General features: G+C 41.6%; 1 protein-coding gene across 1 annotated transcript in view; it reads left to right on the top strand.

The window, feature by feature from the left end:
• LOC138746449 (UNC93-like protein MFSD11) overlaps positions 1 to 3,805 on the top strand; it is a 42,263-nt gene extending 38,458 nt beyond the window's left edge. Inside the window, exon 13 of the mRNA XM_069904632.1 lies at positions 1,261 to 3,805. Coding sequence (XP_069760733.1) covers positions 1,261 to 1,413 — 153 coding nt within the window. The 3' untranslated portion in view covers positions 1,414 to 3,805. The remainder of the gene's footprint in view (positions 1 to 1,260) is intronic.
• The last annotated feature ends 15,057 nt before the right edge of the window (positions 3,806 to 18,862 follow it).

The following is an 18,862-nucleotide window of genomic DNA, read 5'->3' on the forward strand; positions in this document are numbered from 1 at the left end:
TCAGGAGGGGCCGGCTGATTGACAGCCGGCCAGGTGGAGTCAGCCCCTAGGTACAGAGATCGCCCCCTGCAGTCGGGTGGTGGTCATATCACCACAATGTCAGATATTGTTATGTTGTATGCTGAGATGTTTTGTATCACTCAGCTGAAACATGCAAGACTGGTTCAATCGCTTTCATACTGACTTGTTTAGAGACAGCACTCTGAGGTAGTACTCCTGCACTCAATTGGGTGACTCTGTACATGAAGGTGATATTCTGATCAGAGAGGGAAGACATTGAGCAATGAGACCCTCTGAGTTAGTGGAATCACACCACACTGTGCTATGATCAGTACTTCAGGGTCATTAAATAGTACAGCACAAAAACAGACCCTTCAGACCAATTTGTCCATGCCTGCCTGTTAGCCCTGTTTGTCTGAGTTTGGCCTACAATCCTCAAAATCTTCCTCATCTAGGTACCTATCAAAATATCTTTTAAAAATTGTAATTGCACCTGCCTCTGCCAGCTTGGTTCATATTCCCACAAAACACATTCCCCTCAGGTCCCCTTAAATCCTTCAACTTTCATCTTAAGCCGATGCCTTCTTGTTTTAGAATCACTTCTCCTGCAAGATTACCATGACCATTCACCTTATCTCTGCTCCTCATGACTTTATAAACCTCTAGACCATCCCTTAGCCTCCTACTCCTACCCTCCAAGGAAAACAGTTCCAGCCTATCCAGTCTCTCCTTGTACTTAAAATTTTCAGTCACAGTTAGATCATCCTGAATCTTTTCTGCTCTCTCTCCAGGTTAGCCACATCTTTCATATAGCCCGGTAGTCAGAACTTCACACAGTACTCCGTGCACTCATTCCAATTCAGCTGTAATATGGCATCCTAACCCTTGCGCTCCATGGTCTCAATGAACTGACATTTAATACAGTTATGACACCTGTCACAATGTCCTGTAACTGCTTCCTAATTAGATATCTGTCACGCCCAGATATAATTTTTTTTGGCTGAAGAAACCAGTCCCAACTGCTGCAGAGCAGGTTCTGGAGTTTAAGGGTAAATTATGATTGAAGGGTTTTACTTTTATTTATACTCTGCCTGAGTATTTTGTATTTGGATAAAGATGCCTTCAATATTGCTGTTTTAATATAGAAGTTTTATATCTGGATGGGCCAGACCTTAGCAGATGTATCTTTGGATTCAGGATGTCTCCAACCTGATGTAAGCATTGTCCTAGTGATGTAACTGCGCATTCCTTGGCTTTCAGTCCATTTCTGCCGCAGTTGCTTTTGGATACAGCAACTACCTGGTGTTGTCGCTGCAACTACTCATCCTCACCATCTTCTGCTTCTTTGGCACAATCTCCTTTTTTATAGTGGAGAAAATTGAAGACAATGCCTTAGACTTGCAAGACTTCTGATCTTCATAGTCCAGCTGTTGATTGCAAAAGAACAGCATGGAGAGAATGCAGGCACTTCCAGGGAAGAAAATGGGGAAAATTTTCTGGAGCAGATTTTCAGCGAGTGGCAACTCTCTGGCTGCAAGGGAAATCTCTCGGGTCCTCTGCTGGCAGACAGCATCTCCAACCAATGTTTTGCAAGATTTGAATGAACTGAGGGTTTGGGCTTCTCTGTTTATAAATTTGAAGACAACTGAGCAATAGCTGGGTCCAGCTGCATTATTATGTTACTATCCTAATGTTCAAAGATCAAGAGAATCAAGTGCTACCACTTTATTGTGATTAGTAAAAGAACATTAAACCTGTGAATAAAAACAGCAAATGCTGAAAATACCCAGCAGGTCAGGAAGCAGCAACAGGGAGAGAAACTGGGTGGGGGGGTGGCATGGTTAACGCAATGCTATTACAGCGCTAGCGACCCGGGTTCAAATTCTGCACTGTCTGAAAGGATTTTTTATGTTCTCCCTGTGTCTGCGTTGGTTTCCTCCGGGGGCTCTGGTTTCTTCCCACTGTTCAAAATGTACTGGTATCATAGGTTAATTAGGTGTAATTGGTCAGCATGGAGTTGTGGGCCAAAAGGGCCTATTACCGTGCTGTATGTCTACATAAAAAAAATAAATGAACAGACAATGTAAAAACAGTCAGTGTTTCAGGCCTGAGACTCATCGTCTGAATTGGGAAAGAGGGAAAACAAGTTAGCTTTAAATTTCAAAGATGTTGGCAATGGAATAAGGCAAAAGAAATATTCCTGAAAGGGTGAGACTGGGTTTACCATGGAAATAAGCTGTTTGTGTAGCTACCTGGATGGTAAATTAAGGCAAGAGATTATGAGCTATATGGTCAGAGTGTAGTGGGGCTGATTTTGAAATGCTCCAGCATGGCAACAGAGGTGGAAGAGCCTTTGTCACAGCTCTATTTCTCTTTCCACAGTTGCTAACTGGCCTATTCTCTGTTTATAACATTTATTCTTTCTATTTCAGATTTCTGTGATCTGCACTTTTAAAAATGTTCACTTACCTTTTTTTTAAATTGACACAGCATGATAACAGGCCCTTCCAGCCCAAAAAGCCGTGCTGTCCAAATACACCAATTAACCTACATATACTTTTCTGAAGGGTGGAAGGAAACTGACACAGACACAGGGAGAATGTCCTTGCGGACAGCACCAGATTAAAACCTGGGTCACTTGCATTAACAACATCACTTTACCCCCTCCATAAATCTTCGTCCGCGAAGCCAAGCCAAAGAAAAAGAAAGAAAGAAATGTGATCTGAAAGGGCATTGAAAACAGATCCACAGAGGCTTTCAGAAATGAACCTTAGTTACAGAGGTTGGTGTAAAGGTTAAAACCTTGTGTTTGTGATTGTCTTATGACCATACCTTTAAGGATAGATTGTTGTTGTAGTGTTACCATAGTTACTATGACATCATATGTTGTAATATCCAGGTGAATGGTAGCTTGCGTTCAGTCTTCGAAGAATCATGGAGGAGGTGTAAACATTGAAAAATTTTTCTTTGAATTCATCTTGTCTCATCATCTTATTAGTTTTAATAATTTCTTATATCATTATGTCTTTAAATATAATCAAATGCTTTGTTAATTCATCGTTATGAAAATCTTGATGTGAAGTTATGTTTAGTGGTTATCAATGAATTAAAGCTACTTATGGCTGTAAATACGAAGTTTGGTTTATCGGAGTGATAAGATTGTAATTTGGAATATTGAGGCTGACGTTTCTAGAAGATAACATGTTTTGAAATTGGGAAATACGAGATTGGAAAGCGTCATCTATAGTTAGAGCAAGGAGGGTCAGGGAGTTGTGCATGGGAATGATTGCATCTAGATAAACAAAAGCCTGAATGGCTACCACTTTAAACATGTTATCTAAATGTGCATTGTTTCGAGCCCAAAGGACCCCAAAACCCAGTAGCAATAGATATTCACCACAACAAGTAGTTACTTAAACAAAAGTTGTTTTTAATTATCTTTAAACATGAAAACAGAATCAAACTAACTTATCTCTATTAACTTAACTAACCCAAATTAACCCCCTTCTAATTCTAAGCGCACGTGTATGATGTGTGTGTAAATTTAAGAAAAGTTATTTGGTTCACAGTTCAATCTCACTTCTCATTCTATCAAGTTCACTGGTTGCAGTCAATTTTTATACTGTGCACAGAATTTAACATGTCTAAAGTTCACCAGGCTTTGGTGCTCAAAAGGTAAATGTTTACTGCTCAGGAATGTTCTCATAGGGTTTGCAGAGAGAGATTTGTTGTTCCAGGATTTCCACAACTGAGGTACCACCATTAGTCACTTCAATGTCTCGCTGATGAAACTTGCCCCCTCAGGGTTCTCCAGATGATAACCTCTTTCTTTCAGGCTACTACAGAGTTCCTTTCTGTTCAACTTATTCCAAGAGAAACATCAGACAGATAGCACTTCCAGCCATCCGCCGCTCTGGAGATTTCTGTTTCAACAAGCTTGCACTGTTCAGCTGCTTTCAGTGTCACACACACACTGGCTGAGAGAGCTTGTTTTCCCTCTCTCTCTCTCTCCAACTGAGACTGCTAGAAAACCCATGTGACTCTCTTACTTGCAAAAACCCCCACTTTCTTCAGCAAACAACAGGAGTTATCTTTCTTGGTCAAGCTGTTGTCGTAGGTAAACAAAACCCAGGAGTGACCTTTCTGTGAGCACTTTGTAGAAAGGTCAGAAGCCTTGTAGTTATTCAACCAGCCAACCTGACTCTAATCCAAACAATATGTCATTTCAATTAGCACCTACTTGTGAAATGTGCTTAGTATTCTCCATAGTTTCTGTAAAGTTCCTGAATATGAATTCTTCAGTATTTCAAATAAGATCCGTTTTAAAATGTATGCATGTATGTAACCTACTCTAATCTTACCACATTCTCCCAAATATATATTCCATTACAACATCAATACAATAATTACAAACTAAATGACTACATTTTTGCTGTTGTGCTGTTCCAACGTTCATTGAAGAATTTCAGGTAACTTTATTATTGAGTGATTTGGATTTAAGTGACAAATTCAGAAGTAATATCTGGCAAAGGCACAAGAAAATTTTCAGACTCTTTCTGGGCAACCCTGTAACCTTAAGATCCAACCTTTTATTTGAATCTTCCCATGGCCTTAATCCCCCCCGCTCTCTCTAACCTCCCTCAAACTCTCCACATAAATCCTCAGAAATTAGATTTCAATCACATACCACCCTCAGTCTCTAAATTCCAACAAAGTACAAAAGAATGGTGGTGGTGCAGCCCCACAAAGAGCGGGTAAAGGAGACACAGCGCTTTTCCGTAGGGTTCTACCTTCCAGTCCAACTACCATTGGCTCCATACAGGCTTTAAACGGCCTGTTAAAGGACGCAATCATGGGATCTGGGTCCAAGATGGTGGCGCCTCAGATCAGCAGCCACCTCAAGGGGGTTGCAGACTCTGGGGAAGCGGAAGTCTGGCGCAGGGCACCAGAAAATTGGGAGACCACCCCCCATTTGAGAAGGAGAAGCAGAGGAAACGACCCACAGGATGATGACCACGGCGGCAGACCAGTGAGGGGCTTTGTGGCTGAAGAACACACAAGTGGCCACTGTTAGTAACTTGAGGCGAGGAACCCACGCAGGCTGCTGGCGAATGGGTCGGAGGGCTCACACCAGGAAACTATTGGAAACTGGCTTGAGACTGGCTGAAGGGGTACCAGGTACAGGTCGGGTACCCTATATCCGAAGATTCGAAAACAGAAATGATACATAAACTGATTTTTTTTTTGCACCGACATGACATCACAAGTTGAAAAAATTCACCACCTGACTTGCCCTTGGGGCCATTTTAATAACAACAGAGGTATGGTGTACAAAGTTAGAGTTGAAAATGGCCAAAAAGCCTGCAGGTACCACTATGGATGACAGTGATAAGAAAAAGAGGAAGCATTTATATTTATCTTCTTTTGTAAGCAGAGATTTTTTTTCGGTAAGTACAGTACTAAATGATTTCATGTGAATTTTCCACCTGTGGCATCATGTCAGCACTCAAAAAGCTGGCCATTTTTTGTTGTTGCATTTTAACTGCTGATACTAATGGGCTGCTGAGTTTCATTGTTCTGAAAACTGAAAATAACCAAAAACTGAAAAATGTCTGGTCCGAAATGTTTCGGATATGGGGTACTTCACTGAATCCGGAGTGCGAGAGGGTGTGAAGGCTTCCTGATCGTGTTGGAGGTTTGGATCTGGAGCTCGGGCTGCTGATGGTTTGGACTGAGTCTGTGTGGCTGCGGAGGGTGCGGGAGTGCTGGAGGCGAATCCACGGACACTCTGTGACTCTGTGGGGACTTGCTTTTCATTTTCTTTTTCTGACTGTACGAGGTGCTTCAGGCAATTTCGATTGATGGCGAATCCGTCTGCCTTATGGCAGACTAAAGAAATTTTTGTGTAATATTAAACCTGCTTTTTTACATAACAATAAAGAAATCTTGAATACAGATCTAGCTTATCGAAGCTTTCCTCAAATAAACTGCCTGATCGAGGTATCGGTTCAGTAATCTTCCCTGACCTACTTCCATCACATTACAGGTCTAGTCCGCTTTATGCACATTTGGTTTTACGAAGAAACCTGTGCTTGCTATCCGAAAGAAATTTGAATGGGTTTTTGCTTCTATGAAAATATTCAATAGTAGTGAATGGGTCTTTGCTTTACGCCATTCCAGCTTACAAAAGGTTTCAGAGGACATTCTACTTTTGTAAAGCAGGGTATACCTGTAATATCCTCCCCTAAAGATTGAGACCAAATCTTCCATGAATAACTTCTCTGCTGACTCATACATGACCATGACCACTCAGAGGAGGAAGAGTCGGAATAGGATTAACTGCTTTGAGTTGGGTCTGCGGTGATGATTCCCAAACGGCCCTCCCACGTGGTTGGATATCACAGACTTTGTGGGTCTGTGAACCCATCAAGGGCATTTAAAAAAAATGATACAGGCCTTACAACCCATGAAATCCAATTATACCCAACTGACCAACCCCATACATTTTGGAGAGGAGGAGGAAACCAGAGCACCCAAAAAAAAACTCATGAAGGTCACAGGTTTCAACACTGGATTCCAGGAATCTTTGGGCAGGGTAAGTTTCAAGGAGAAAGGGCACATAGGGCTTTAAGACCACAGTCATTACCAGACCAAAAACTATGGCCTATATTGATAAAGTTTCTTTGTTACCAGCTTAGAGAAAAAGTGTTAGAACTTGCAGCAAAGCAATTCAAGGAAAGGAAGGGCCTTAAGGAAGATAATGGATCTTCTTTTATGATATTAGTTTTGAATTGTTGAAGAACAGGAAAGAATTTAATCTGGTGAAGAAAGGCTACAGATTCATTCTATGCCATCCTGCAACTCTTAAGGTTTTTGTCCAAGGAGGTTCAAACAAGTTTTTTTTACAGATCCTGGACTGACATCCTCTGAATCATGTGCATGTTTGTGGCTTTGGCCAGTACCTGTAAAGTAGAGGGGGGTAATGTTGTTGTGTATTATTGTAACATTAATTGGGTTTTCTTTTTGTTATTTAACTTTGTCTTCTTTCTTTTTCTTATCTGGACTGGTTAGAGATAATTGCCTTGATACACTCAAAGAACTTAAATAACAAAGAGTTGAGAGGAGAGAGGTGAAGGGGAGATGTCATTTATGGATGATTTAAAAAAAAACAATGAGTAAAGTACTGAAAGTTTTAAGTTTTGATATTAATAGGCTTAATAGCACGGTAAAGAGGAAAAGGATATTGGCACATAAGAAAATGAAAGTAGATATAGTTTTTTTTGCAAGAAATTCATTTAATTGAAAAAGAACATCAGAAGTTAAAAAGGGATTGGGTAGGATATGTTGCAACTTCTTCATTTAATTCAAAGGCAAGGGGAGCAGTTATTTTAATAGATGAGAAATTTCCAGTTAAAATACAAAATGTAATTACTGATCCTGCAGGGATATATATTATGATACAATGTCAATTTTTTTCAGAGCATTGGACACTTATGAATATATATATATATATATATATATATATATATATGTGTGGGTAGAGTAGAAGGAGGTAGAATCCTAGAGCTCCCAGGGTTGTCAAGAATAGGGTAAAAACCTCAAATGAATAAGTAAAATGCCAAAATAAGACATTGGAAGAAACCTACAATAAACAATCACTAAGGAGAGTAAATTCGCAAATAAAAGCACGAAAGAATCTCCATTGAAACGGGAGGCCCAGCCAGAGATGCCTCGCGGCGAGGAAAATGGCGGGGCTGCCCCGAGGAGGGAGCTTCAGCTGAGCAACCCACCCAGCAGGGAGGACGAGAATCGGGCAAGGACAGTGCTACTGCTCAGCAAGTACACAAAGAAAGCCTTTCTGAAGCCCCTGGAGATGGGGAGAAGCTTGGGGTCCCCCTCCCACAGTGAGAACGCCAGGTCGGGCACCCTCGCAGTATGTGCGAGGCCCGAGATGAAGTTGGCTTCTGTAACAGTCGTGTAGCAGCAAAACGGAAGAGCGTGGGGAGCGGGCCGGCCTGGACAGTTAATAAGCCGTGAAGAACCGTCGTGAAGAACCAGCATTGACTCTGGTATCAAGGGGGAGGTCGGTACTCACCTCAGCTCCAGTGGTGGGTCCAGAGCCAAGTCACATGGTGTGGTGGGCAATGCAACAGTGAGCAGCGTCGGGTCGAGCGCAGCAATAAACAGGTCCATGCAATGGATGAGAAGAGATGACAAGCACCGGCAGCAGCGGCAACGGGTCCAGGAGCTCTGAAGAGGATGAAGGCAGTGATGGAGGAAGGCTCTGTTGGGCTGTGGGACTAAAAAAAAAGCCCTCCCTGCGCGATGTAATGGACACACTGGGCCAGATGGAAGGCAAGCTCTTCCAGATTGTCGAGAGCCCAAGACATGGGAGAGAAGCTGGACAAGGTCCAGGATACCCTATCTGGGCTGATGGGTAGGGTGGCTGAAGTGGAGGAAAGAGTGGGAAAAAATGAAGACACTATACATGGTATGGGTAATAAATTGGAGATGCTCTTGAATGAAAGAGAATATTTGGAGGAAATTAGTTGCCCTTGAGAACTACAGCAGGGAAATTAAAATAGTGGGGCTAAGGGAAGGGATTGAAAGGAAAATCCCAGTACGTTTTTTTCAGACCTGGGTCCCCGAGGTGCTGGACAAAGGTATACTGGGAGAAAAGATCGAGATAGAAAGGGCTCAGGCAGAGACTGTGTTCTGTCCTGATAAGGTTGTTGCATTATCAGGACAGGGAGAGAATATTAGGAACAGTAGCAATGGGAGCAAAGAACAGAGGGTCCCCCTTAGAGATAGAGGGAAATAAAATCTTCTTCTACCCAGACAGTAGTGCGGCACTTTTGAAGACCAGAAAGGCATTTGAGCCAGCCAAGAGGCTGATCAAGCAAAAGGGGTACGAATGTGTAGATACCCAGCCACCCTGAAAGTGATACCAGCAGGAGAAAGAAAATTTATTGCAGATCCAGAGAAGGCGCAGGAATTCACCGAAGGTCTGCCCACATTGAGGAGTACAAAGAAGTAAAGCCCGACTGGGGATCAGCCTACAGTGGTTTTTATTACATTGCAAATTTAGCCCACAGGGGTGTACAGACGTGTTATGGACTGTAACGATATTTTGGCCTATAAATTGAAAAAAAAAGGCCTGAAAAGAGGTTAGGCCAAGTAGTCAAGAAGTTATAATTAGATTTTCTTGGAGAGCTCGGGAGACGGAGAGTAGATGGGTGCTGGTGGCACAACCTGTTATGGGGGGGTGGTAGGAAGTGTTGACAACTGAAGAAGGTTGGCATCAGAGTTGGGGGGGAGGGTGAATGTAACATGGGGCAAAGGTTATGTCAGGAGAACAATAGCGGGTTAAGGGAAGGTATGGCTGTGAATGTTTCTTGCATCTTTTTTTGGTTTGTTATTTGGGTTTTTGTCTTTGTCCTTGTTCCCGCCCTTGTTCCTCACCTAGTTATTTTCACGGTTTGGATGGAGCGGAGCAAAAGGCGGATGGTAAGAGATTGGGGGTGCGAGGGGGGTGGTGGTGGAGGGGGGGAGGAATTTAGGGGAGGAACCTGGGGGTAATGACTAATGATGTAAAGTTTGCTACTTTTAATGTCAACGGCCCAGTGAAGTGGAAAAGGATCTTGGCACACATTTAAAAAATGGGGATAGATCTGGCACATTTAATCAAGCTGGAACATCACAAGCTAAAAAGGGGGTGAGTGGGTCAGGTTATATTCTCCTTGTTCGGCTCAAAGGCAAGGGGTGTGGCAATTCTAGTGGGAAAGTGCAGGTGCAGAAGGTGATTACAGACAAAATGGGAAGATTTGTTATTGTGCACTGTCAGATATATTCAGAGTCCTGGACCCTAATGAATGTCTACGCCCCCAACTATGATGATTAAAAATTTATACAGGACATTTCCCTACAATTGGGGGAGGGGAATGAAAATATTCTAATAGGGGGTGACTTTAATCTATGTATGGATCCTGTGCTAAAAAATGGATAACTAGGACCAGGGCGGTGAAAGCCACCATTGACTGCATGAGAGAGCTGAATTTGATAGATGTGTGGTGGAGAAAGCATCCAAGAGAGAGGGTTTACTTGTTTTACTCGAAACAACATGGCTCCTACTCTAGAAAAGATTTTTTTTTTCTGGCTTCAGCTCATTTGGAAGGTAGGATCACGGAAGCCGAATATAGGGCAAGGCTTCTCTCAGACCATTCTCCCTTGGTTTTGACTCTAGATAAGCAAGGCACAGCAGACACTTGGCATCTTAACACTTTGCTGTTGAAAAAGCCGGAGTTTTATAAGAACTCAAATAGCCCTGTTCTGTGAGGATAACTGCCCTCCTACTCCAGATTAATTTCTTCTGTGGGACCCTTAAGGTGTACTTGAGGGGCCAGATAATTGGGTATACAAAGACAGTCAAGAAAAATTATATGTGGGAAGTGTAAGAATTGGAAAAGGACATTACCCAATTAGAGAAGGATTTTCAGGAGTCAGGCTTGGAGGACCATTATAGAGCTTTCATAAATAAGAAATTAGAATATAATACACTTCAGACGTATAGTATGGAGAAGGCCATTATGAGGTTGAGACAAAAGTATTATGAGTTGGGAGAGAGAGCTCACAAGGTCCTTGCTTGGCAGTTGAGGACAGAACAAGCCTCTTGAACAATTAATGCAATACAAATGGGGAATGGCCAGGTCTTGTATAAACCAAAGAAAATTAATGAGACCTTCAGGGAATTGTATAAATCTGAATTGACTTGGGATCCCAATCAGATGGACAAGTTCCTGGCCAGATTAGATCTCCCACACCTGAATCCAGAGGAACAGGCAGGATTAGATCTTCCTTTTACAGAGGAAGAGCTGGGTAAAGCATTGAATGTGCGACAAGCCGGCAAGTCTCTGGCAGAAGGATGGATGTCCACCTGAGTTCTATCGAGAATTGAAGGACTTATTATGCCTCTGTATATGGAAGTGATAGACCAGGCTAGGGAAACACAGTCCCTCCCGAAATCTTTCACAATGGCGATTGTTACGACAATTTTGAAGAAGGGTAAAGATCCACTCATGCCCAATTTCACTGCTGAATACTGATTTTAAGATCCTAGCCAAAGCCCTGGCAAATTGATTGGTGATGGATTTGCTGAAATTGATAAACAAAGACCAGGCAGGCTTTGTGGAGGAGAGACAAGCAGCAGATAATATTGGCAGACTGTTGAGTGCAATGCATCTGGCACAATCTAGAAATGAAAGGGGATTGGGTGTTTCCTTGGATGCAGACAAGGCTTTTGACAGACTGGAGTGGGAATTTTTATTTAAGGTGTTGGAGAAGGCGGGGTTGGGACCAACCTTTCAAAATTGGATCAGGACGCTATACCATGCACCCAAGGCGAAAGTTGTAACCAATGGGCAGGTCTCTTCAGCCTTCCCACTTACCAGATCTAGTAGACAAGGGTGTCTGCTGTTACCAGGTCTCTCTGTGCTGGCAATGGAACCTCTGGCAGAGGCTGTTCATCAGGATCCAGACATTAAAGGTTATAGAGTGGGTCAGGAGGAGCACAAAATGAACTTATTTGCTGATGACGTACTGATATATCTGACATACCCTGCGACTTCTCTGCCTCGACTGAATATGGTACTGGAGGACTATGGGAAACTTTCTGGGTACAAGATCAATTGGGAAAAGAGCTAGGTGATGCCACTCACCGAGGGTAATTACAGTAAATTTAAAGAAAATCATAATTTAAAGTCACCACAGGAGGGGATCAAATACCTAGGAGTTAATATTGATGGTAATCTTGCTGGAGAGAGTCGAGGAGGACCTAAAAATGTGGATATCCCTGTCCATAACATTAGTGGGCAAGGTTAACTGCATCAAAATGAATGTGTTGCTAAGATTCCAGTATATTTTTCAAACGTTCCCTGTGCCGTCGCCCTGGGATTTCTTTAAACAGCTGCTATGCAAGGTTAGAAGGTTTCTCTAGAGTGGTAAGGTACCAAGGGTCTCTATTGAAAAATTAACATGGGACTATAGTCTAGGCGGATTAAGAATGCCAGACTTTTTAAAAAAATTATTGGGCAGCTCAGTCGAGATATATCACCTCTCTCTTTCAGGGAGGAGATGCACCAACCTGGGCACAAATTAATCTGCACTTGGTGGGCGAGAAGATGGCATTTTATTTACAAATGGGATGCCAAATTGCTGTCAGGGAAAAAGGGCAGCCCCATCTGGCACTGTAATGGCATCATGTGCATAGAGGACTGTTACGAGCAGGGGCAATTAATGTCGTTTAAGCAGCTAAAAAAATAAATATGCTTTGCCAAATCAGACATTCCACTATCTTCAAATAAGGTCTATTCTACGGGATGTATTGGGTCCAAAAATGGCCCTACCTCAATGCAGTAGCATAGAGACCCTGATTCAAAGGGGGATCGGCAAGAAATTTATTTCAGCAATATATTGCCTGTTCCGTCAGAGAGACCCAAACTGGACCTTCATAGGTCAAGAGAAAGATGGGAGTCGGACTTGGGCTTGGCAATTGATGAGAGATGCTGGTCCGACTTGTGCCGGGAAGGCAGGACTACGGTCATCAATGCAAGGTACAGGCTGGTCCAGTATATCTTTTTGCACCAGTTGTATTTAACGCCGCAGAAAATAAACAGATCAAAACCAGAACTCTCGGACCAATGCTTCAGATGTAGCATTGCGACTGGGACGTTTGTGTACGCAACCTGGTCATGTACCAGGGTGAGGCCCTTTTGGGTAGATCTAGGCCAGATCCTGGAGAAAATTATAAGCAAGCGATTCCCGCAGGACCCAGAGTTGTTCCTGCTGGGAAATATAATGGACATAAGGCTTAGAATGAAGCTGTCCAAATTTCAAATCCAATTTGTGTTAATCGCATTGGCAGTGGCCAGGAAGTGCATTGCAGCGACTTGGAAGTTTGACTCTAGCCTTAGTATCGAAAGATGGAACAAGGAAATGCAGAGCTGCATTCCCCTGGAGAAAATAACTTACAACCTGAGAAACAAATACAGTACCTTTCATAACATGTGGCAGCCACACATGCACATCCCCATTCCTTGCTGTGGCTTCCTTTCCCTTGCACTGATCCTGATCAAGGAAAGTCAGGAATGAATATCGTCCCAGAAGCTGCCCACTGAGCTGCAACAATCCCTGCCCCTTGTTATTTATTTTCCTGGAGTTAACGTTTTGTTGTTGTTGGTTGAAGTGTGAGTGAGTCGTCTGGTTTTATGTGTTGGGGGAGGGGGTTGGTAGAGACACGGGCTTGTATATAGAGTCAGAAAGAGAATTAATATATGTATATTTGAATGTGAACTGCCATTGTTGGCATGACACTGTATATAGCTGTACAAACTTGTGTGAAAATATAAATATTTTTTAAAAATAGGTGGAGACTTTAATTTTTGTTTAGATCCAATTTTAGATGGGTCAACAAGAGCTATAGTAAGGACAAAAGCAGCCAAAGGTACATAGTCATTGATGAAAGATTTAAATTTGGCAGATGATTGGAGAAGACTTCATCTAAGAGAAAGAGACTATTCTTTTTTATTTCAGTAGACATGATTCCTATTCTAGATTTGACTTATTTTTATATCTGCGCAATGTCAAGGCAGAATACAGCAAGCAGATTATAAGGCAAGAATTTTATCCGACCATTCTCCTTTGTTGTTGGCAATGATGGCTAGAAAAGAATAGGTTTATAGATGGAGGTTTAACTGTTATTAAAAAGGAAAAATTTTTGTGAATTTATAAGGTCAGATAAGAATCTTTTTTGCAACTAAATCTAATTCGGTTAAAAATAAATTTACTTTATGGGATGCGATGATGGCGAATCTATGTCGTCAAATAATAAGTTATACCTTTGAAATTAAGAAGGATTATATGAAAGAAGTAGAATAATTGGAGATAGAGATAACGAATTTAGGAAAATATTTACAGAGGCAGAAGATCTCATAAATAAAAAGCTTCAATAATAATACCAACCTGTAGCTAGCTGCTACAAGCTATGGCTCTGCAGGGCCTATAGCGGAGGAGAGGTTATAGCTGGATGTAGATTAGCATAGAAAGAATGACACGAACCCCAGTTGAGTGTAAAGATTCTCAGCTTTATTGGGCTCACAGCCCTGCTTTTATTCTCAAGCTGAGGGGCGTGGTCAAAACCCTCTCAGCACTGATTCGTGTGTTTGTGATCCGCTTTCCCTGATAGGCCAGTTAAGCTCTTTTGGTTGTGGCCAATTGGAGGGCAGCGCTACGGGCCTTGTGCAGCCTGCTGGATCATCGCATTTGTCCTTCATTTTGTGAGGCCCCGTGGGGGAGCTGCAAAGGACTGCCACAATACAAACTTATAGAATAGAGAAAGCGATAATGAGAATAAAACAAGTATTATGAATTAGGTGAAAGGGCGCATAAGGTTCCTGCATGGCAAATTAAAGACAGAGCAAGCATCGAGTATAATTATTACAACTAAGAATGTTCAAAGTTAATTTTTCATAAACCTCAAGAAATTAATGACAATTTTAAACAATTCTACTTAAAGTTGTTTCAATCGGAGGTCTTTAAAAGATGATAATAAAACAAATTTTTTAAAAATCTCAAATTAATTTACCTAAATTAAATTTGCATGATCAGAGTGATCTGGCTGCTCTTTTCACACTAATAAAGGTTAGAGAGGCACTGAGTTCTTTACAAAGTAATAAGTCTCTCAGAGAGGATGGTTTCCTGTCTGAACTTTATAAAGAGTTTAAGGATTTAGGAATTCCCCCATTTATAGAAGTATTAAAGCAGGCAGATGAAACACACACATTACCATAATATTTTCTCTCTTTCTTTCTTCTCTTTGGCTTGGCTTCGCAGACGAAGATTTATGGAGGGGTAATGTCCACGTCAGCTGCAGGCTCGTTTGTGGCTGACAAGTCCAATGCGGGACAGACTTTTAAAACAGCAATAATAACAGTAATTCCAAAAAGCGAGCTCCTTCAAAGCCATCTTCATATAGACCGCTATCTGTTTTAAATGCAGATTATAAAATAGTAGCAAAAATGTCAGAAAATAGGTTGGAAAAATACTTACTGAAGTTAATAAATATGGATCAAACTGGATTTGTTAAAAAAAAGTCAGCAGATAATGTGATTAGATTGATGAGTGTAATACATTTAGCACAGAAAAGAGGGGATAAAAGTGCAGCAGTACCTTTAGATGTGGAAAAAAGCATTTGATAGATTAGAATAGGACTTTTTATTTAAAGTACTTGAAAAGTTTGGACTGGACCAAACATTTATAAATTGGATTCTTTGGCTTGGCTTCGCGGACGAAGATTTATGGAGGGGGTAAATGTCCACGTCAGCTGCAGGCTCGTTTGTGGCTGACAAGTCCGATGCGGGACAGGCAGACACGGTTGCAGCGGTTGCAGGGGAAAATTGGTTGGTTGGGGTTGGGTGTTGGGTTTTTCCTCCTTTGCCTTTTGTCAGTGAGGTGGGCTCTGCGGTCTTCTTCAAAGGAGGTTGCTGCCCGCCGAACTGTGAGGCGCCAAGATGCACGGTTTGAGGCGATATCAGCCCACTGGCGGTGGTCAATGTGGCAGGCACCAAGAGATTTCTTTAGGCAGTCCTTGTACCTTTTCTTTGGTGCACCTCTGTCACGGTGGCCAGTGGAGAGCTCGTCATATAACACGATCTTGGGAAGGCGATGGTCCTCCATTCTGGAGACGTGATCCACCCAGCGCAGCTGGATCTTCAGCAGCGTGGACTCGATGCTGTCGACCTCTGCCATCTCGAGTACTTCGACGTTAGGGATGAAGACGCTCCAATGGATGTTGAGGATGGAGCGGAGACAACGCTGTTGGAAGCGTTCTAGGAGCCGTAGGTGATGCCGGTAGAGGACCCATGATTCGGAGCCGAACAGGAGTGTGGGTATGACAACGGCTCTGTATACGCTTATCTTTGTGAGGTTTTTCAGTTGGTTGTTTTTCCAGACTCTTTTGTGTAGTCTTCCAAAGGCGCTATTTGCCTTGGCGAGTCTGTTGTCTATCTCGTTGTCGATCCTTGCATCTGATGAAATGGTGCAGCCGAGATAGGTAAACTGGTTGACCGTTTTGAGTTTTGTGTGCCCGATGGAGATGTGGGGGGGCTGGTAGTCATGATGGGGAGCTGGCTGATGGAGGACCTCAGTTTTCTTCAGGCTGACTTCCAGGGCAAACATTTTGGCAGTTTCCGCAAAACAGGACGTCAAGCGCTGAAGAGCTGGCTCTGAATGGGCAACTAAAGCGGCATCGTCTGCAAAGAGTAGTTCACGGACAAGTTTCTCTTGTGTCTTGGTGTGAGCTTGCAGGCGCCTCAGATTGAAGAGACTGCCATCCGTGCGGTACCGGATATAAACAGCGTCTTCATTGTTGAGGTCTTTCATGAAAGCCATGAAAGGCCATGAAATTGGATTAAAGCCTTGTATAATGGACCAAAAGGCAAAGTGGTAACAAATAGGCAAGTTTCTGATTTTTATCAATTAACTAGATCCAGTAGACAAGGGCATCCTTTGTCACCATCTTTAGTTATTTTAGCAATAGAGCCATTGGCAGAATGGGTTAGGTTTGATTTTGATACCAAAGGTTTTAGAGTTGGTAGAGAGGAACATAAGGTTAATTTATTTGCAGATGATGTAATAATATATTTGCCAAAACCAGTAAGTTCAATATGCAAATTATATTCAAGATTAAAAGAATATGGAACAGTATCTAGTTATAAAGTAAATTGGGACAGAAGTGAATTATGCCTCTTACTAGGTGATAATAAACAGTGTAAAAATGATACCCAATTTAAATGGCCAGCGAATGGAATAAAATATTCAGGAATAAAAATAGACAATAACTTAAAATATATATTTAAATTGAATTATAATTCCTTACTTAAGAAAATTGATGAAAATTTAAAAAAATGGATGGAACTACTTATTGGGAAGAGTTAAATGTATAAAAATGAATATTTTTCCTTGGTTACAATATCTTTTTCAAACATCGCCTATATTTATTCCACAGAGCTTTATTCGGGAATTGAATAAATATGTAAGAACATTTCTTTGGAATGGCAAGATGACGAAAGTCTTGTTAGAAATATTAATTTGGAAATTTGAATTGGGAGGTTTACAACTTCCAAATTTGAAAAATTATTATAAAACACCACAAATGAGATTTCTCTCTTTCTTTCTTTGAAGGAGAGAAACCAGTGTGAATTAAGATGGATAAAATAGGGGAGATAATGCCTGAAGATTTTATATATAAATGGGATTCGAGATTAATAACCGGAGATAGGGATACTCCACTGTTGAAACATTTGATTAATACAAATGGGAATGAGGAATTATGAGATACCCAAAATGCCATTGACTTAAAATAGACTTATTCCATTTACAATGAATAATCGACTTTTTAATATTTGGCCTACCAAAGGAATTAGGAGAATAGTGGATTGTTTTGAAGGGGAATCAATTGAAAAATAAATATTGGATACAAAATAATACAATATTTTGTTATTATAAAATAAAGCCATATTTATGGGATAAACTGGGTCCAACAATGTTATTGTCTGAAAGGCGTGAATCGGCGATGTATATACGTTTTTGCAAAAGGGAATACGAAAATAAGGAATCCATAGATCTAGACAAAGGTGAGAAACTGATTTAAATATTGTGCTGGGGAGAAAAATTGGTTGGAATTGTGTCATGATAGCATGACAAACACAATAAATGTCAGATATAACTTTTTACATCAATTATATCTTACCTCACAGAAATTAAATCGACTGAAATCAGATTTATCAGATCAATGTTTCAGGTGTAATCAAGAGATAAGTACGTTTTACACTCCTCATGGTCATGTCCAAAACAGAGACTATTTTGGACCGAACTGGGAGCATTTTTAGAATCAAATCTAGCATGCGCCCCTTTAAGGGCAGCGTGAGCTCAGTCATCGCATGTGTGGTGATGTCATAACTGCTGCCCCATCCGCACGGTGGGCTGGAAACACAATGGAGGGGGACACCCCCGGTGGTACCATCTTCTCATGGCTGCCCCGTCACATGGCATTACAAGTGAGGCTGGTTTGCCACTAGAGAGTGCCCCGCCACATACTTTGATTTATGTGGGCCAATATGCCAAAGCTCTCTTTATTACCCAATCCACTGTGACACCACTTTCAGGATTATTTTTGCAGCCTTTTTTAATCAATGGAACAACATGAGCTACCCTCCAATCCTCTGGCACCACACCTGTGGCTAAGGACATTTTAAATATTTCTGCCAGAGCCCCTGTCATTTCTACACTAGCCTCCCCCAAGGCCTGAGGGAATATCTTGTCAGGCTCTGGGGATTTATCTACCCTTATTTGCTTTAAGACAGCAAGCACTTCCTCCTCTTTAATCTGTATAGGTTCCATGACCTCACAGCTTGTTTTTCTTACTTCCCACAAATCTGTTCCCTTTTCCTGAGTGAATACTGATGAAAAAAAACATTTAAGATCTCCCCATCTCTTTTGTCTCTATACATAGCCCAACACTCTGATCTTCAAGGGCACCAATTGTGTCTCTTGCTATCCTTTTGCTCTTAATGCACCTATAGAAACCCTTAGGATTTTCCCTCACATTGTCTGCCAAAGCAACCTCATGTCTTCTTTTAGCCTTCCTGGTTTCTTTCTTGAGGTTTTTGTTGCATTTTTTTAATACTCCTCAAGTACCTCATTTTCTCCATGTCATCTATACCTGCCATACACCTCTCTTCTTCTGAACCAGATCCCCGACATCCCTCAAAAACCAAGGTTTCATGCGCCTGCTAATCTTGCTTTTGAT

The sequence above is a fragment of the Narcine bancroftii genome, chromosome 12 (genome assembly GCF_036971445.1).
Source record: "Narcine bancroftii isolate sNarBan1 chromosome 12, sNarBan1.hap1, whole genome shotgun sequence".
Lineage (NCBI taxonomy): Eukaryota > Metazoa > Chordata > Chondrichthyes > Torpediniformes > Narcinidae > Narcine > Narcine bancroftii.